This window comes from Delphinapterus leucas, chromosome 3 (genome assembly GCF_059928025.1).
Source record: "Delphinapterus leucas isolate spDelLeu-1000000601 "Yukka" chromosome 3, BTC_Dleu_Yukka2, whole genome shotgun sequence".
Classification (NCBI taxonomy): Eukaryota; Metazoa; Chordata; class Mammalia; order Artiodactyla; family Monodontidae; genus Delphinapterus; species Delphinapterus leucas.
In genome coordinates this window covers 28,081,859-28,103,218 of record NC_143131.1, presented here as the reverse complement: position 1 = coordinate 28,103,218, position 21,360 = coordinate 28,081,859, and the positions used below count along the sequence as shown (strand labels likewise).

Genomic DNA, 21,360 nt, shown 5'->3' with positions numbered 1-21,360 from the left:
GGAGTGAACCACAGTCTGGGTACTGGGTGTCCTCAGTGTTATTGGGATGTCATTGCTTCTAGGACTTTTCAGTACACAGAGATAGAATATATTTTCTTCAAGGGATAGAGCTAGCATTTTGGGGGGAGGGAAAATCAGTTTACATGGTTTTTGATTAAAATTTAACATTATGGCTTTTTACTTCACTTACTGAATTTTATACTTGTATCTCTTTTTCTCTTAGTTGAAAATCTTGGTTCCTAAAATATTAACTTATTTGCATTGGCTTACTACATGTATTTAAATAGTTTCAAAATAATGTCAGTATTACTACGAATTGACATTGAGTTCAGCCTAAAATTTCTTTGCAGTACTTTACTAGGATGTACAGTTAAAATACTGCATTCTAAAGGCAGTTAAAATAGTTAATATTTCTTTGCGGTTGTATCACTAATTAGTATACAGTTAGATTAGTTCATTTGTTTTCACTCTTTAAAAATGTTTTTTCTGTTTTGACTATGTACAACTATATAACAACTTAGAAGTCTCATTTCCATCATCCCTTCTACCTCATTCCTTCCTCCTCCTATTAGTCATTTTTAAAACTTAGTTTGGGGTTTGTCTTTCCAGTGTTTTCGTAGCAAAATTATATGTATTCATTCTTGCCCCTCTCCTTCATATACAAAAGGTAGCCTACCATATGTGCTGTTTGCATCTCTCTTTTTATATATTATAGCTTGAAGATTATTCCACATCATTATATAAAGATCTTTTATGGCTCCATAGTATTCCATTATGTTAATATATCTTCATATATTCATTGTTTTTATTGATGTTTTTATGGGTTATTTCCAAGTTTTTACTGCTTCAGATAATGTCACACTTAATAACCATATGCATATATTATTTCATATTTACAGGGATGTATTTTCAGAGTAGATTCCTAGAAGTAGGATTGTCAAGTTAAAGGGTACATGTGATTTTTCTTGATTTCTGTCAGGGGTGGTATCATTTTTGCATTCCTGTCACAGTGTATTGGCCTCATCTTTGTCAACAGAATGTGGTATCAGATTTTTGCCAATCTTATTAGGTAAGCATTGTCTCATGTAGTTCTTATTTTTATTTTATTGTTATTATTTTTTTGTGGTATGCGGGCCTCTCACTGTTGTGGCCTCTCCCGTTGCGGAGCACAGGCTCCGGACGCGCAGGCTCAGCGGCCATGGCTCAGGGGCCCAGCCGCTCCAGCGCGTGTGGGATCTTCCCGGACCGGGGCACGAACATGTGGACTCTCAACTACTGCGCCACCAGGGAAGCCCTAGTTTTTAAAATTGTGGTAAAATCTACATAACAAAATTCACTGTTTTAACCATTTTTAAGTTTATAGTTCAGTGACATTAAGGACATTGTCTTATTGTGCAACCATTACCACTATTCATCTCCAGAACTACTACATTATCCCATACTGAAACTCTGTACCCATTAAACGACGACTCCCTGCTCCCCCTCCGACCTGCCCCGGGCAACTACCATTCTACTTTCTGTCTATGAATTTTACTCTTCTAGGTACCTCATATAAGTGAAATCATACGGTGTTGGCCTTTTTGTGATTGGCTTATTTCACTTAGCAGACCTGGTTCATCAATGTTGTAGCATGTGTCAGAATTTCCTTTCTTTTAAAGCTGAATAATATTCTGTTGTATGTATGTATCACATTTTGTTTATCCATGCACCTGTTGAATGACACTTGTTTTGCCCATTTTTGTTTGTTTTGTTTTTTTTGTGGTACATGGGCCTCTCACTGTTGTGGCCTCTCCCGTTGCGGGACACAGGCTCCGGACGCACAGGCTCAGCGGCCATGGCTCACGGGCCCAGCCGCTCCGCGGCATGTGGGATCTTCCCGGACCGGGGCACGAACCCGTGTCCCCTGCCTTAGCAGGCAGACTCTCAACCACTGTGCCACCAGGGAAGCCCTGCCCATTTTTGAATTGTTTTTTGTTTTTTGTTTTTTTTCTTATTTAAATGTGTGTTGTTATGCATGGTACAAAGCATCTTTTCATATGTTTGAGTCATTTTCATTTCTTTTGTGAATTTACTGTTCATATCTCTGCCTTTAAAAAATTGAGTATTGATCTTATTTTCCTATAATTTTTAGGAACTAATTGTGTATTTGTGATATGTTATAAATATATTTTCCTACATTTTCATTTGTTTTTTTACTTTGCTTATGCTTTTGCCATGCATACTTAAAAAAAACTTGTATAGTGTAGTTTATCAGTCTGTATTTCTTCTAGATTTTGAGTAATAGCTGGGAAGTTTTTTGTTTTTTCCTCCACTCCCAGTTTATAAAGGTATTCACTCCTATTTTCTTCTAGTACTTACACTGTCTGATTTTCCATTTCGATCTCTGATCCATTTGGAGTTAATTTTGGTGTATAATATGAAGTATGGATCCGATTTTGTTTTTCTAAATGGCTATCCAGTTGTTCTAATACTAATGATTAAACTGTCCATCTTTCCCTCTCATGCTGTTTATGTCTTCTTTGGAGAAATGTCTATTCAGGTTCTTTGCCCATTTTTTAGTTGGATTATTTTTTTTTTTGCTGTTGAGTCGTATGAGTTCTTTATATGTTTTGGATATTAACCCCTTATCAGATATATGATTTGAGATAACACCTTCTTGAGTTTATTTCTAGATTATATCTCTTGAGTTTATTTCTAGATTTTATTCTCTTGGTCTGTTTGTTCATGTGCCAGTATCACAACATTTATCTAGAGGCTCTTGGTAAATCCCATAAATTCTGATATGTTGTCTTTCCATGTTTGTTTGTCTCAGGAAATTTTTTATTTCTCATTTTGTTTCTTTGATCAGTTTAATATTTAAGAAGATCTCGGTGTTACATGAAAACTGGAAAATTTTCTTGTTCTCTTCTACATTATGTATAATAGTGCCAAACATCAGTTTTCAGGAACCCCATTATAAATGTTTGTTTATCCTGAGATATGTTAACTTTATTCTTCAGACACTTCTTTATATTGCTATTAAGCAGTTTTAAAAATACCCTTGATGATTGATTTGCAGATGCTTTTTCGGAAATTAAAATAGATCATGTATCCTGTTTTTCCCTAAGCCACATACTTACCCCCTTAGGGAATTCTTAACTGATTAGAATCATACTTGTAGAATGCTTGAAGTCTGTCTGTCTCATTGTGTAGAGGAGAAAATGGAGACTCAGAGAGGATATTAAATGACCTGCTTAAAATCCCCTAACAAGTCTTCCTTGTGGCTGTGGCCAGTATTCAGGTTTCTCAACATGTGGTCCATATTCGTTCTTCTTACATCTCAGTGACACTCTGTGTGTGAAGATTTTTATTACCTAATTCAATTTCTTGTTTTAGGTTTATTCTGATTTTATATTTCTTCTTGAGGTGGTTTTGGTAATTGGTGTTTTTCCAGCAATTTGAACATTTTGTCTAAATTGTCTAATTTATTGGCATAAAGTTGTTTATAGTATTGCCTTATAGTCCTTTAAATTTCTGTAGGATTGGAAGTGATGTCCCTACTGTATTTTCATTTTGGTACCTTTGTGTATCTCTCTTCCCTCTCCTTTCTTCCTCCCCTCTACTCCTGTTTTAACCTTGATCTTTTTAAAGAAGCAACCTGGCTTCATTGACTTTTTCCTTCTATTTTTCTGTTTTGCATTTCATTGGTTTCTATGCTGATCTTTATTATTACCTTCCCTTTGATTGCTTTGGATTTGGTTTGCTCTTTTTCTAGTTTCTTTTTTTTTTTAAATAAATTTATTTATTTATGGCAGTGTTGGGTCTTCGTTGCTGTGCGGGGGCTTTCTCTAGTTGCAGTGAGCAGGGGCTACTCTTCATTGCAGTGCACGGGCTTCTCATTGTGGTGGCTTCTCTTTGTTGCAGAGCACGGGCTCTAGGCACGCGGGCTTAAGTAGTTGTGGCATGAGGGCTCAGTAGTTGTGGCTCACGGGCTCTAGAGTACAGGCTCAGTAGTTGTGGTGCGCGGGCTTAGTTGCTCTGCGGCACATGGGATCTTCCCGGACCAGGGCTCGAACCCGTGTCCCCTGCATTGGCAGGCGGATTCTTAACCACTGCGCCACCAGGGAAGACCCCTTTTTCTAGTTTCTTAAGGTGGAAGATAAGTTTGTTGACTTGAGATCTTTCTTCTTCTGTAATATAGTTTTTTTTTGGTTTTTTTTTGGTTTTTTTTGTGATATGCGGGCCTCTCACTGCTGTGGCCTCCCCAGTTGCGGAGCACAGGCTCCGGACGTGCAGGCTCAGCGGCCATGGCTCACGGGCCCAGCCGCTTCGCGGCATGTGGGATCTTCCCGGACCGGGGCACAAACCTGTGTCCCCTGCATCGGCAGGCGGACTCTCAACCACTGCGCCACCAGGGAAGCCTGATATAGATATTTAATAAAGCTAAATTTCTAAACACTGCTTTAGAAATTTCTAAACACTGCTTTAGCTGCATCCCATAGATTTTTATATTTTGTGTTTTTATTCTCATTCAGTTCAAAATACTGCTTCCTAACTTCTTTTGTGATTTCTTTGACCCATGGATTATGTAGAAGTGACAGATTGATTCTCACATGGAGATTTCCCATATTTTATTCTGTTGATTTCTAATTTAATTCTCTTGGAGTAAAACATTTTCTATAATTTCACTCCTTTTAAATTCACTGTTTTATGGGCAGTCATATGGGGTATCTTAGAAAATAATTCAAGTGTGCTTGAAAAGAATGTGTATTTTGATGTTCTTGGTTGGAGCATTCTATAAATGTCACTTAAGTCAAATTGGTTGATACTGTTCAGTTCTGTATCTTTGGTGTTTTCTCTCTAGTTGTATCAGTTATCAGTGTAGTCTTCAATTACTATTACTGTATTGTCTAGTTCTCCTTTTCGTTGTCAGTTTTTGCTTCACGTATTTTGGGATTCTCTTGTTGCCTGTGTATATGTATAGGGGTTAAATCTTCCTGATGGTTAACTTCATTATCATTATGAAATATTCCCCTTTGTCCCTCTTAATTTTCCTTACTCTGAAGTCTGCTTTGTCTCATGTTAAGATATCTATTCCAGTTTCTTTTGATTAGTGTTTCCATGGTTTTTTAAAAAATTCATTCTTTTAAACCTGTTTGTGTCTTTGAATCTAAACTGTCTCTTACAGACAGCATAGGTATGGTTAGATCTTTTATCCAGTCTTGGAAACTTTACCTTTGGAGTATTTGATCTAGTCACATTTAATGTGATTATTGATAGAGTTGGATTTACACCAGCCACTGTGCCCTTTGCTTTCTATGTCAAGTGTCTTTTTTGTCTCCCTGTCCTGCTCTTACTACCTTCTTTTGTGTTAAATAGAAAATTAAAGTTATACTATTTAAATTTCCTTCCTCCTCCCTTTTTCCCTCCTTCCTTCCCTCCCTCCCTCCATACCTATATCCATTTGAGTTTTTTCCTTAGTAGTTGCTCTGTGGATTACAATGTGCATCTTTATCATACTCTTCTTTAAAGTAATACTCAATTACAGCAAAATACAGAAACTTTGTCCCAATATATCTTCATTTACTACCCCCCCTTGTGCATTATTGTCAGAAATATGTTTGTTATAACCCAAACAATACTGTTTTATACTTACTGTTTTATGCAATCTTTTGCTTTTAAATGAGTTTTTAAAAGCAAAAAGAGAAAATACATAGTCTTCCTTGTTTATTTACCTTTGTATCTATCTTTACTTCATATGGATTTGAAATACTGTCTGATGTTACTTACTTTCAATTAGCAGGACTTGTAAGGCAGACCTGCTAGCAACAAATTCAGCCTTTGTTTATCTGTGCATGTCTTTGTTTCACCTTCATTTCTGAAGGGTTATACTGCTGGGTATAGATTCTTGTTTGATAGTTTGCTTCTTTCAGCACTTTGAGTATGTTATCCTAATGCCTCCTGGTCTCCAGTATTTCTAGTGAGAAGTTATCTGGTAATTGTATTGTTCCTTTATATGTCATAAGTTGTTTTCTCTTGCTGCTTTCAATATATATTCTCTTTGTTTATGTAACAGTTTGACTGTGATGCATCTAGGTATGATGATCTCTTTGTGTTTATCCAGCTTGGAGTTTATTGAACATCTGGATCTTAGATGAATATTTTTCACCAGATTTGTTTTCAGTTGTTATTTTTTCTGCCTTCTCTTTTTGAGACTCCTGTAACTGCTGGGAGGCTTGCTTGAACATTTTAGTCTCTGAGGCTTTCCTTATTTTCTTCATTCTTTTTTCCTTTTGTTCTTTAAATTCAAATTCAAGTTCATTGATTCTTTCTCTCTCATCTCAGATCTACTGTTGAGCTCCTCTAGTAAACTTTTCATTTCAGTTGTACTTTAAAAAAAGTTTATTTATTTATTTTTGACTGCGTCAGGTCTTAGTTGCAGCACATGGGATCTTTTGTTGTGGCACATGGGCTTCGCTCTAGTTGTGGTGTGCGCGGGCTCAGTAGTTGTGGCATGGGCTTAGTTGCCCTGAGGCATGTGGAATCTTAGCTCCCTGACCAGGGATGGAACCCACGTCCCCTGCCTTGGAAGGTGGGTTCCCAACCACCTGATCACCAGGGAAGTCCCTCAGTCATACTTTTTTTTTTTTTTTTTGGTGGTACGCAGGCCTCTCACTGTTGTGTCCTCTCCCGTTGCGGAGCACAGGCTCCGGACGCTGAGGCTCAGCGGCCATGGCTCACGGGCCCAGCCGCTCTGCAGCATGTGGGATCTTCCCGGACCGGGACACGAATCCGTGTCCCCTGCATCGGCAGGCGGACTCTCAACCACTGCGCCACCAGGGAAGCCCAGTCATACTTTTTAACTAAAGAATTTCCATCTCTTTACTGAGATTCTGTATTTGATGAATCATTATTTTTCTTAATGAGTCATTGTCATTCTTTCCTTTAAGTCTTTAAATATAGTTTCCTTTAGTTCTTTACCCGTTATTTGATAGAATGTCCCTCAGTTTGAATTTGTTTGATATATAAATGATTATTAATGTGTGTCTTAATGCATGTGTGTTTTCTGTCTTTTAAGGTTGGGGCTGTCAGGGTTTCATTTGGATGAGATTAATTGGAATGTGGCACTTAAAGTGTAAGTGGTATTTGATAATTGCAAATCCTAATTTGTTCTTTGACAAATTGGTTAGTTGGGTTGATGGGACTGCTGTTTGTTTTCTCTTAAGCAGCTGCCCTTATTGTCATAATCACACTTACTGGTTTTCTAATAGCAACTAAAGGTTACATTTATGCAAATTTGAATTTCTTGGCCACACATAATATTTTTTAGCCTGTGATGAATATTTTAGTTATAGATTCTATACTTGAATTACAAAAACCTTTGCCAGATCCCACTGATTTATTTCATTAAAGTCCTTCTGGTATTACTAAAAGTCAGTTGCTTGCAAGAACAGAAATCTCCTCCAAGTAGCCTAAGAAAAGGAGACATAGGTGAATCTCATGGAAAGGTTTAGGAGTACAGCCCAAAGATACAGGAATGCTTCTGTTGTTAGGATGCCATACTCTGTGTGTGTCTGTGCGTTCCCTGTGTGTATGTCTTGGTCTGCCTTACATTGTGTGTTCTCTCATTTCTGCTCTCCATATCTCTTGTATATCTTTCTGTTTATCATTGTTCTCTGGTTGCATTTGTGCAAAATAGCCAGTGGCTTCTGAATCCACATAACCAATTACATCTCCAGTGCCCATGCGCATGTAACTGATCCAGCCTCTGTGGGCCAAGTTCAGATTCCCAGGAGGAAAACTTTAATGTGCGCATCCTGGTCCAGTTAGATGTGGCAGAGTTCAGTCATCTCTTTCTGTAAAATCTGTAGTTGAGGACAAGTTTTCTAAAAGGGGGATGTGAGCCAAGAGTGGCCTCAGTTAGTACAAATTTTGGATTGAGTTTGGTAGTAAATCCCAAATGTTTTTGGAAAACTGGTATTTTCTTTTGCTGAGGAAAGTCTATGTAGAAAGCCATTTCTGAAACATTGGTCACAACAGAATTCAACATTATAGGTTGTTTTTAGTGATTTCATTTTGAAATACTTTGTGCCTAAAAACAGAAACATAGCTGGTAAAATATGAAAACTCCTCTGTGTACCTTGTACATATATTGACACCTAGTAATTATTTTGAATTGTTAGGTGTTTGTAGTTTCAAAGTCTGGGCTCTTTAGGCCTGTTCTGTATGACCTCCCAATTCTGGTTTACTTTGTAGTTCTTTCCTTTCCTTTTCCTTTTCTTTTTTCCTTTTCCTTTTCCCCTCCTTCCCTCCCTTCCTTCCTTTTTTTCTTTCTTTCTTTGGGTATATATTTATTTACTTTTTTTGGAAATATGGTTGATGCACAATATTATGTTAGTTTTAAGTGTACTACGTAGTGATTTGACATTTTCGTATATTATGAAATGATCACTACCTAAGTCTAGTAACCATCTGTCCCCATACAAAATTATTACAATATTACTGACCATATTTCTTATGCTGTATATTATTTATTTAATAAATTTAGGTTTGTATCTCTTATCCCCTTCACCTATTTTGTTCCCATCCCCTTCCCCTCCAGCAACCACCTGTTTGTTTTCTGTGAGTCTGTTTTCATTTTATTTTGTTTGTCTTATCTTTAGATTCCACATATAACTGAGATTATGTGGTTTTTGTCTTTCTCTGTTTGACCTGTTTCACTTAGTGTAATACCCTCCAAGACCATCCATGTTGCTGCAGATGGCAAAATTTCATTCTTTTTTATGGCTGCATAGTATTCCACTTTTTATATACATATATATATATATAGTAATATAATAAAGAAAGACAAAATACTAGAAGTAGTAGAAACTTTCAGTGATATATATATCACATTTTCTTCATCCATTCATCTGTTGGTAGACACTTAGGTTGCTTCCATATCTTAGCAATTGTAAGTAGTGGTTCTGTGAACATTGGTGTGCATATATATCTTTTTGAATTAGTGTTTCTTTTTTCTGCAAGTAAATATACAGAAGTGAAATTGCCTGATCATACGGCAGTTCCATTTTTAATTTTTTGAGGAACCTCTGTACTGTTTTCCTTAGTGACTCCTACAATTTACAGTCCCACCAACAGTGCACGAGGGTTCCCTTTTCTCCACTTCCTTGCCAACACTTATTATTTCTTGTCTTCTTGATGATAGCCATTCTGGCAGGTGTGAGATGGTATATCTCATTGTGGTTTTGATTTGCATTTCCCTGTTGATTAGTGATGTCGATTATGTCTTCATGAGTCTGTTGGCCATCTGTATGTTTTCCTTGGAAAAAATGTTTACACAGGTCTTCTGCCCACTTTTTTTTTGCAGTACGTGGGCCTCTCACTGTTGTGGCCTCTCCCGTTGCGGAGCACAGGCTCCGGACGCGCAGGCTCAGCGGCCATGGCTCACGGGCCCAGCTGCTCCGCGGCATGTGGGATCTTCCCGGACCGGGGCACGAACCCGTGTCCCCTGCGTCGGCAGGCGGACTCTCAACCACTGCGCCACCAGGGAAGCCCCCTGCCCACTTTTTAGTTGGCTTGTTTCTCATTGTTTTGATGTTGACTTGTATAAATTCTTTGGATATTTTGGATATTAACTTCTTATCAGATATATCATTTGCAAATATATCCCATATAAGTAGGCTGTCTTTTTTTTTTTTAATAAGTAAAGCACCTTTTTTTTAGATTTTAGTTTTGGCTGTGCTCGGTCTTCGTTGCTGCGCGTGGGCTTTCTCTAGTTGTGGCAAGCAGGGGCTACTCTTCGTTGCAGTGCGTGGGCTTCTCATTGCGGTGGCTTATCTTGTTGCGGAGCATGGGCTCTAGGCGTGCGGGCTTCAGTAGTTGCAGCACACGGGCTCAGTAGTTGCAGCATGTGGACCCTAGAGCGCACAGTTTTCAGTAGTTGTGGGTTTTATATGTTAATACAGAAGGGTTTTATGTATTAATACATATAAACATTCTCTATGCATATATATTTATATAATTTCAAATTAGGGTCATACTTTATACTATTTTGTACCTGTTTTTCATGTTTTATTTATATATATATCATGTTCTGTATTTTTTATTCTGTGCTTACATTTTATTTTTTATATGTGTGTGTGTGTTTATGTTCTAGGAAGGAAAATCACATAATACTTTTGGTTGTATACCTCTTATGATACTTGTACACTATGTTTTAAATATTTTATTGCAGGTGGCCAGGCTTTCGAGTTCAGTCTTAAACAACAAACGTCCTCTGGCTAAATATTCTGGAGCTCGTAGCTTGAATGATGAGAACTCAGTGTTTGCATATTTAGGGGCCCAGTGAGCATTTCCCTTTTCTCCTATTCAGGTTGAGCCACTTGAGAAGAAAAGGGAATCAGGCAAATAGAGATCCAAATAAATGTTATCTTATCACTGAGAAAAAGTTGTGTTGGAGGTTGTTGCTTAGATCTGCAGCAACATCAGGTTTCATGTATGTAGTCTCTGTCCCCTAAGTTTAGATCTTGGAACTGCCCACTGAGGGAAGGATTGTGTCTGCAGAGCTTGTGCCTCGTATCGTTGCCTCATTTGTTACTGTACCATTCATTCCTTCTACTTAGCTCCTTGCTTCGGAGTGGCATACTATATGATAAAGGTCATTTATCCCAGTTTAAGTTACAAGCTTCTCTTGAGGTCTGCCTAAAGGTTGGCCATGTGTCTGAGTGTCTGATGCTGAGTATTACCAACAACGTAAGATTGATTGGAGCACTCTGTAGTCAGTTTAGTTGGCTCTCCATTGGGAAAGTCTCCACCTACCTGGTTATTATTAGTTGTCATTATTAAAGTAGATTGTTGGTGAAAGGTAAGTAGAGGTGCTTTGCACTAGTTTCCAGGGCCTTCTGAGTCCCTGTCTCTTGTGTTCTGTTCTTGGTTTTGTTGGAGGCTTGTGAGCTGCACATGGTATGACTTCAATGTTCCTGTTTTGATTTTCTAGCAGCACAACTCACCAGGAAAACCGTATTAGGGTCTTAATGCACCCGTTTATTCTTGCATGTTCCCCCTTGTTTTGGACCCATAAACCTAATGAAATCATGTTTCTCTGGATTCTGTGAGGGCAGTGTATGATCCACCTCTATTTGGCATATCTCTGCCTCTCCCATTCTATTTTAGGAATAGGAGCTGGTTCTGATCATAATCTTGAACTTGTAGGGCCCCAAAATAGTTTTTTTTTTTGGTGGTTGTCCAGCCTCCATCAGGACCCAGTTGAGTCTTCTACAGTGAGTGGGGGACATCCTCAAGATCCTGTGGCTACTGGTATTCCCAGCACAGTGCTGCTTCTTCATCAGTAAGTTGATTGCCTGGCCAGTGGTTCTCCCTTGGTGTGACCCTGAACTTTGAGCACTAGTACCCTGTCCTTGGACTAACCTGGGATATGAAGCTATTCCCTGCATCACTGGTGGTAGAATCTCATACCCATTGGGGGGTCTGAAATGATTATTGGCTTCCAAGCACAAGAGCTGTGCCGTGTCACTGAATACATAGTCATAGTTTGTTATAATGATCATCATTCATTGCTATTTCTTTCTTTCTTTTTTCGGCCTTGCTGTGCAGCTTGTGGGATCCTAGTTCCCAGACCAGGGCTTGAACCCGGGCCCACGGCAGTGAAGGCACCGAGTCTTAACCATTGGACTGCCAGGGAATTCCCCGTCATTGCTATTTCTTTACTCTCTCACAGTATAGTTGCACACGTAGCTAGTTGTGCTTTTGAACCAAATCGTAAACTGCTTGATACTGTCAGGTCTTCCTCACCTATTTTAACCATCTTTTTTAATGTGGCTGGCTTGCCGTTTTGACAGATAGGGTATAAGATTTTTACTGGGGCATAAACACATTCATGCCCTGAATATATAACCATCCTGTTTAGACTGCAGCTTCTTGAAATTGTTTCAGGGAGTAGTGGTTTATCTGAGGACAAAATCCTCTGGGCAGTGTGGTTGTTACTGACCTGCTCTTATAAAATCTTTTCCACTGAGAAGTCAGGTGGATTGATGGCATGCCTGGGTCTAGATGTTCAGTCACCCAATCTTGTACCAAGTTTTAAGGTGCCCAGTAACTGACATGGTAGCTCTAGTTCATCATTACACAGCTGGGCACCTGTGAGGCCTATGCCACCTGTCTCTTCCCTCTTCCATAGGTTGAGGTTAGCTCAGTAGTTACAATACCATATTTCCTTTAATCTAAGGTACCATCTATTTTAAAATGCATCCCAATATCAGAGATAAAACTTTTTCCCTCAGTTTTATTGAGAGGTAATTGACATACATCACTATATAAATTTAAAGTGTACAGCATGATGGTTTGGTTTACATGTGCAGGCATACTTCATTGTGCTTCACAGATATTGTATGTTTTACAAATTGAAGGTTTGTGGCAATGCTGCATAGTCAGATGACGGTTAGTATTTTTTAGCAATAAGGTATTTTTACATAAAGGTATATACTTTTTTTTAAGACATAATGCTATTGCACACTTAGTAACTACAGTATAGTTTGAATATAACTTTTATATACACTAGGAAACCAAAACATTTGTGTTACTTGCTTTATTGTGATATTGGCTTTCTTGTGGTAGTCTGGAACCAAACCCGTGTTATCTCCGAGGCATGCCTGTATCATGAAATGATTACCACAGTAGGTTTAGCATCCGTTATCTCATATGGAGATACTAAACTTCTAAAATATATGTTTGGGGATCGATGAGATCTGGTTTTAAGGTTAACACTAGAGATTAAAAGATGTAAGGGCTCTTTAGCACTTGGCAAGGCCTAAGCTGGTGCTCAGCAGTTCTGCTCACGTGTGTTGTGACATGGATTCACTGCAGAATCTTGCTGGCCTAGGTCATGACCAGATTCACTTGACGCTTTTCCAACATACTGCTTTCCCTCTAATAGACATAATTCTTAAGGATGGCGTTGTCATTTTATCCAGTAATACCATAAAATCTTTTAATTTAACACTGCCCTTTTTAGTACCCTTTCTCCCCCGCCTCCTACCTCCTGCAACTTGCTTAATTCCTGATCCTACTTTTATGATGCACATTTTAGCAGGTGTCATCAACATGCTGGACTGTTCTGTTGCTTGGTATGGCTTTTTTGTTTTGTTTTGTTTTTAATTAATTTATTTGTTTTTGGCTGTGTTGGGTTTTTGTTGCTGCGCTCGGCCTTTCTCTAGTTGCGACGAGCGGGGGCTGCTCTTCCTTGTGGTGCGCGGGCTTCTCATTGTGATGGCTTCTCTTGTTGCAGAGCGCAGGCTCTAGGAGCGCAGGCTTCAGTAGTTGTGGCTCGTGAGCTCTAGAGCGCAGGCTCAGTAGTTGTGGCGCACGGGCTTCGTTGCTCCGCCGCGTGTGGGATCTTCCTGGACCAGGGCTCGAACCCGTGTCCCCTGCATTGGCAGGTGGATGCTTAACCACTGCGCCACCAGGGAAGCCCCTTGGTGTGGCTTTGATGGCTTCATTTATTTTTGGAATATTGCTCATGTGTCCCAGAAGCTTTGCTACAGAACTGTCCGCGCCCATTTGTCTATTTTCCTACATGAAATCAATTCTGTTTAAGCATCTGTCTTTTTATGTTAATGCCCAAAAGCCGTTCATTAAATGTAAATCTTTGAAGTCTGTTATTAAAGACTCCATTTTGCTAACATCTCTGGGTTGCCATTACTCTGAGAGCAATTGAGGCTGAGGTGTATTTCGTTCTCTGCTAGCAAATGTAAGCTTCTAATGAGTACTGTTCATCTGAAATTTCCAGGCTGCAGAGACAGGGCATGGTCGTGTCTACATCCATCACTGTTTTATGAGGTGTACTCTGTTGTTCATAGTTTTTAGAGGCTCACCTAGGAACTCCGTCTGTATGTCCAGGCCAATTGAAGCCTGATAGCTGTAACTTTGATTTTATATGAATCCATTCCTAGGCTTCCTAGGGCTTTAATTGTTTTGGATGGATACAGAAGCCATCGATTGTACCTGATGTCTGTAAGTTATTGGTCTTATTAACCACTTAGCTAATATCTGGCAGTCTTAATTTAATCAGATCTCTAACACTTAAGTTTAAAAGGATTCCCTCAAATCTAGTCAGTGTTTGCTTTCCCTGCCTCACATTTAAATCTCCCTCTTTGAATTGATATTTTTATCTCCTTGTGTCTCCCTCCATCCAAATTTTTATTTTCCCAAAGCCTTCATTCTCAGAAGTGGTAGCTTTGTCATTTAAGTCCTTGTGTCAGTGGTGAAGTCCCATGGACCCTGATGGTCAGTCATCTTCTTAAATACAAGCTGACCACCATGACCTGGCAATGTACCAAGACTGACCCCAAGAAAGTACCGAAACCAAGGGTCTAGGCCTCCCTATTCCTGGCCCTTCATTCTTCAAAGAATCCATTGACCTGTTCTCCCTCCCATCAAAATTATATGTTATCTTGTTCTGAGCCTTAACCAGAACCAGTTATCGCTTCTGCTTTCTCTTCAGAGTTGGGTACTTTAAACTAATAGCTGGCAACTCTGCTGGCACGGTGCATGGCTTCATAATTTGGACAGTCCCAGTTATTAGCTCCCAAAGAGTGCCCTGACTTTATCTGGTGATGCCTTGTTTCACTTGAGAATTCCCAGATCCCTGGCTGTCTATCAATTTCATTCTTTCTGGCTGTTTTTCCACCTTGGACGTTGCCCTTAAATTTCTCTTGGTGGGGTGGGGGAATCCGATCGCTTTACAGTTTGTTATTCAGAACTTTAGGCATGGCCCCATATTTAAGTTTTCTGATACATTCTTCCAAATTTAACCTTGTATTTTTATTGCAAACAGCATTGAACGATGTTCTAATTCTCCATGAGGCTACACTGGGCTAGATTATTTTTCCTGAGCTCCTTAATTTGCCCACGTATACTAGTAATAAATGACTATAATCTAAGGTTAACTGAGTGGGTGAGCCCTGATGCCTGCCATCTGAAAGAGCCTAATTAGCACAGAACTTAGTGAGTTCCAAAGTTATTTGTTGTTTATCTACATGTAAGGAAAGTGGTGAAAAGACAGTAAATCCCTGAAAATCCTAGTTTAATAATGTATAGTAACTGTATTTTTTCAGTATTTTAATTATGGAAAGACATGCAAGGTAAAAGGCACAAGAAATAACTTTGGCTAAAAAGTGTTTCTGTTCTTGACTCTGAGTTCAAAGTAAATTAGCTCTTTTGTTTTCTTTTTTAAATAGGGTTACACATCATTTTGGAATGACTGTATATCATCTGGATTACGTGGCTGTATGTTAATTGAATTAGCATTGAGAGGAAGGTTACAGCTAGAGGCTTGTGGAATGAGACGTAAAAGTCTGTTAACAAGAAAGGTAAGAAGGGGCCTATATAACATCTCCTTTTTAAAGAGTTTGTGCTGCCTAAAAATGAAGACTGTTTCTACTAATAGTTTTCTTTTTTATTGAAGTATAGTTGATTTACTATGTTGTGTTAATTTCTGCTTACAGCAAAGTGATTCAGTTATACATATACATGCATTTTTTTAAATATTCTTTTCCATTATGGCTTATCACAGTATATTGAATATAATTCCTTGTGCTATACAGTAGAACCTTGTTGTTTACTAATAGCTTTCAAAAATTAAAGAAGAGAAGTTGATTTTAAAGTTAAGTCTTTATTGAATCATGTTTCCATATCTTTTCTTGCATCCTTGTGTTTTTGGTTCTTTGCACATAATGAGTAATGTAATTCATTGTTAGGATCACGGGCCATTGCATCCTACATATTCAGAAAGACTCCAAACTTTATTTGCTGCTCCTGAAAGGCATGATTTGGAAAACTTGACGTAACTACTCAAAAGTGGTATTGTGCAAATTAACTATCCATAGGCTGTTGATCTTTCTGCCAGAATACAAATAGGTTTCAGATCTCTGCCTCTCCACTATGAAGGTCTGTGTTAATAGAGGTATTATTGACTAGTTTTTAGAATTTCTAACTTTAACCTCAATCTAAAATATTCAGGACTCTTTCCCTTCTAGTCTGTCATTGTTTCTTGGGGGACGTGGGGTGTTTCAAAGCTATTTTTTCCTAAATACACTGTCTTATAATGAAATCCAGAAAGTTTTAGGTGAAAACTGAACATTTTTTGATTGAAATGCCAGAGAGAGTAATAATCCTATAGGAAAGAAAGAAATGTATTCTTGAAGATTGTATGCAAAGTAAACACGGTATAGCAGAAAATATTCCTTGTGGAATATTAAAATTAAATCTAGTCATTTAGAGTCAAATGAGCTGGCATGAGATTAGTTTTGAAGTTACTGTTTTAGATATCTATGTCATAAAGCAGAATAAAATTTTTATTTGTTTTACTGTGCAACCATAGATTTATGGAGGACAGAAACCTTAAGAATTTGTCATTATAATTATCAATGAAATATACACATTGGTTACTACTAATAGTAGAAATTACAGGTAATTTTACATTAATGTTATGGAGCCCTGACGTAAAGTGAAAAGATTTTGATACTGTTTATTTGGGTTTTTTTGGAACAGAAACCAGTTTTGTGTTGATTATCAACAAATTATTTGCTCTTTCGTTCATTTATTCATTCATCATTTATTTATTTAGTGCTTAAGTCTTCCATGCATTGTGTTTGACTCTGGGGATACATTGGAGACCAAGAGACACATGTTCCCTGCCTGCATGGGCTTTTTACTTCAGTCTGCTTGTTTGTATGATCTTAACTAGGCAGTTGATAGTCTTTTGGAAAAATACTGCAATATGATTTAATCTATTCATTTAAAAATAATGATTGATTATATCAACATAATACATATATGATAGTTATAAAATCAAATTGTACTTAAAGACTTACAACAAAAAAAATAGCAATCTTCTACCTGCCCTTCCCCACTCCTTAGTCTTGTATCTGGGCGGCAGCCATTCTCAGTCCTTGTATTAGTTTTGTAAGGCTGCCTTAGCAAATTACCACAGACTTGGTTGCTTGAAACAACAGACATTAATTCTCTTTACAGTTCTGGAGGCCACAGTGTGCTGTTCCTTGCCTCTTCTAGCTTCTGATGGCTGTGAGGCTTTCCTTGGCTTCTGGCTGCATCTCTCTCTGTCCTCTGTTTTTATATCACCCTCTCCTTTGGATGTCACTCATAAGGACACTTTCATTGCATGTCGAGGCTCATCTGGATAATCCAGGACAATCTCATCTCCAGATCTGATTTAACTTAATTTTATCTACAAAGATTTATTGGGGATTAGATTCTGGGGGTTAGGACATGAACACCTTTTGGGGGTCACCATTCAGCTTGCTACAGTTTTCACTTATTTGGGCATTTACCTCCATATTTCTAAATAAGCTTATACTGCCATTTCTTTTTTTTTTTTTTTTTTTTTTGCGGTACGCGGGCCTCTCACTGTTGCAGCCTCTCCCGTTGCTGAGCACAGGCTCCGGATACGCAGGCTCAGCGGCCATGGCTCACGGGCCCAGCTGCTCTGTGGCATGTGGGATCCTCCCGGACCGGGGCACGAACCTGTGTCCCCTGCATCGGCAGGCGGACTCTCAACCACTGTGCCACCAGGGAAGCCCTACTGCCATTTCTTGATAAATCAGTTGGAGATGCTCTTTACTTACTTACATCTATTACTTAAAATAGATGGATATTTGCGGGCCTTACGTGGTGCCGCAGTGGTTAAGAATCCGCCTGCCAATGCAGGGAACACGGGTTCGAGCCCTGGTCCGGGAAGATCCCATGTGCCGCGGAGCAACTAAGCCCGTGTGCCACAACTACTGAGCCCACGCGCCGAGAGCCCATGCTCCGCAACAAGAGAAGCCACCGCAATGAGAAGCCTGCGCACCACAATGAAGAGCAGCCCCCGCTCGCTGCAACTAGAGAAAGCCCGTGCACAGCAATGAAGACCCAGTGCAGCGAAAAAAAATAGATGAATATTTGGCTCTCTTACACACCACTTTTTACCCCTACCTTTCAGTCTTCCTAATAGAGTTATATCATAATTTTTGGCAAAACAGTAATGATTGTTTTATATTGTTACAACTATATTAATACTGTTTTCTGTAGAGTTAAGTTATATCCTGTGATTTCCTTTCTTAGATAGTTTTGTTTTTTTCTAGAGTTAATCCCTTTTTTTAAAGTTTTCTATGTAGCTCTCCTTTTTTCTTACATGCTCCATCAGAGAAAAGTTAGATTATTAATTTTCAAATGTTCATATACATCAGATAACTCCATTAAAATTTGCCTGTGTTCCACTCCGGACTGGTTATGCTTTGGTTCTACTGGGACTTCCTGTCACTTTTTTTTTTTTAACTGCTTTCAGTCCCGTCCCCTGTTTTCTGGATCTAATGTTTTCTTCCACCCTCGTGGGAGGAAAATGTTTTGAGACTTTGCATGCCTGAAAATTCCTTTATTGTACCATATTTCTGTTTGACAGATTGGCTGGGAATAGAATGTTAGATTTTTCCCACAGAATTTTTAAGGCATTTCCCCATTGTCCTCTAGTATACAGAGTTGCTGTTAGAGTCTGATGCCCTTCTGATTGTCAATCTCTGTATGATACCTGGTTTTTCTTCTCTGGAAGCATTTAAGATCTTCTGTTTATCTCTAGTGTTCTGAAATTGTATGATATGCCTTGATGTGGGTCTTTTAAAATTCACTATGCTTGGGCTTCTTCAATCCAGAAATGTGTGTCTTTTGATTTTGGAAAGTTTTATTTCTTGTATCTTCACTCTGTTTCTAGAACTGTATAAGGTGGAGTGGACCTCTTGGCTGTTCTTTATTTTCTTTCTGATTTTTATGTTATTTTTCTCCCTGGTTTGTTTCCTAGCTTTTTTGGGATATAATTGACATTCTCTTGGTCTCTCTTACCTTTTAATCCTCTGTTGAGTTTTTTATTGTGGCTTTCATGTTTTTGATTTCCAGGAACCGTTTTCTGTATCGTGGCTTCTTATTCTTCTTGTTTTATGGATGTAAGATTTTCTTTTAAATCCCTGAGGATATTATGCTCTTTTGAGAATTTTCTTTATCTGTGTTATCTGTTTCTTCAGTTCTTATTTTCTCTTTTGGTCTCTTCCTTGTTGAAGACTTTCAAGTGTCTTGTCATCCTTGGTTATTTGTTTATATTTAAGAATGAGGCTTGTCCTCCAAGAAGAAAAACCCTAAATGTAAATTATATGTGTGGGCAGGAATATTTACTAGTGGGCCACACATTGCTGGATTTTGTTAAGGAGTTGGAACTTGCTGTGAGTTATTGAAGAATTTTAAGCAGAAGCTGGAATGTCATGCTAAGATTTACCTTTAGAGAGGTCAGTGAGGAGTATGGATTGAAAAAGGCTAAAACTAGTTCAGGGAAGCTAGTTAGGAAACTTAATCCAAGGAAAATTAATCAGATTAGGTAGATTAGAATGATTGCAGAGGTGATGGAGAAAAATAGTCCATCTGAGAGAGATTTGGGGGGCAGAATTTCATAAGAAAAGAGATCCAACTATACCCAGCTTATTGTCACCATGAGACCGTTCTCAAAGGGTTGGGCATGCACTGGGTGTTGAGGCCAGATGGAAGTAGATTTAGGGAGTAAGTGAGAAGTAAGAAGTGGTGGCATGACCATAGCATATAGACATACAACTTTTTCTCCCAAAGTTCTCCTTTCTTTTTTCTCATTCTCTCTGACCCCCTACTAAAAGCATGGTCTAGAATAGTACTTTCCAGTCAAACTCTGTGATGATGAAGATGTTCTATATCTGCACTGTCCAGGATGGCAGCCACTAGCCGTATGTGGCTATGAGCTAGACACTTGAAATGTGGTTAGTGCAAATTGAGACATGCTGTAAATAAAAACACACTGGATGTTTGAAGACTTACTATGGAAAAATAAGAATGTGAAACAGTCTCAATTTAAAAATATTTATTACATGTCAGTATTTTGGCTATGGTGGGTTAAATCAGATATATTAAAATTAATTTTACCTGTTTTCATTTTTTAAAATATAACTACTAAAAGTTTTTAAAATAGATTTGTGCCTTGTATTTCTGGTTCTAATTATATTTCCATTGGGTCATGTTGTCTCAGATACTGTATTTTTTTTTAACCTTTCATAAGATTGAGCAAAAAGGAAAGGACGTATTGTCAAGGACAAGTTTGAGGGAAGACTCCCATTTTTAAAATAATACTGTTAAATTTCATAACATCTTAACAGGTAATGTAAAGTAATATAACAAATTCAACTTTGATATTATAGAATTTCAACTAGAAATTTGTTGTTTAGCCAAGAAGGTTATTGAAGGCTATAAAGATCTTGTACTTGGTTAAAGCAGTGTAGCGTTTTCTTCTCTCATACCCTACCTCTGGTTTTTCTACTCTTAAAGTGCTTAACTTAAAGTTTTGTAGTATTTAAAAATTTATGTAATCAGACCTTTTGGTATTTTCAAGGATTCTGCTTGTTGTCACAATTTTGAGAAAACTTTCTCATCCCCTCAATTATATTTCATATTTAAATCTTTATCTTTTATTGTGGTATAAGCTCTGAGGAGCCAGTTGTTTTATTATATCTATTGAAAAATTAATTTCTCTACTGATGTGAGATGCCACCTTTATTCTATATTCAATTCTTATGTATAATTGAGTCTGTTTCTATAACTAATAAATGTTTAAAAAATGAATTTCTGGATCAGATAGCCCAAGGTTTAGCAGTAAACGGAATTACAATGAGTATAAACTGTTCTACCATTTTGCTTTCCTAATTATTGCACAGTAGCTAAATTTTCGTTCATGATTGTGGCTAATCAGGTTAGGTTAAATATTGGATTTCCTTAGTATGGAATTAGTTTAAAATCTGAACTTTGATACTGTATGAACACTTGGGGCTTTAAGCATAATGAAGTGTTTGCATAATTAAGTTTTTTGTTTAAAAGGATCAAGTAGATCATGTGATTCTTGTTGATTACATTTTAGGTGATTTGTAAGTCAGACGCTCCAACAGGGGATGTTCTTCTTGATGAAGCTCTAAAGCACGTTAAGGAGACTCAGCCTCCAGAAACGGTCCAGAACTGGATTGAATTACTTAGTGGTAAGCTTCTGTGTATAAACTAAAAACTGAATTCTCTGAGAGATTTTTGTAAAAGTTTAAAATCCTTTTGAAAGGAACTTAGACAAAATAGCCAAAAGCTTGTTTAGTTAGTTAGGCAATCTTGAAAGTTAATCAGTCACTAAATAGGGAAAATAGTGGTTTTTAAAATTTCATCCCCTTTAACAAAACTGAGCAGATGTGAATCAGATATAGTGTACTTCCTCAGCTTCCTTAGCTCCTGTCATTATTTGTCAAAATTACTTCATGCTACCTT

General features: G+C 38.0%; 1 protein-coding gene across 1 annotated transcript in view; it reads left to right on the top strand.

Moving 5' to 3' along the window:
• The window catches only part of GOLPH3 (golgi phosphoprotein 3), a 53,426-nt gene that overhangs the window by 20,176 nt on the left and 11,890 nt on the right, over positions 1–21,360 (top strand). Inside the window, exons 2-3 of the mRNA XM_022599889.3 lie at positions 15,234–15,365; positions 20,972–21,086. Coding sequence (XP_022455597.1) covers positions 15,234–15,365; positions 20,972–21,086 — 247 coding nt within the window. The remainder of the gene's footprint in view (positions 1–15,233; positions 15,366–20,971; positions 21,087–21,360) is intronic.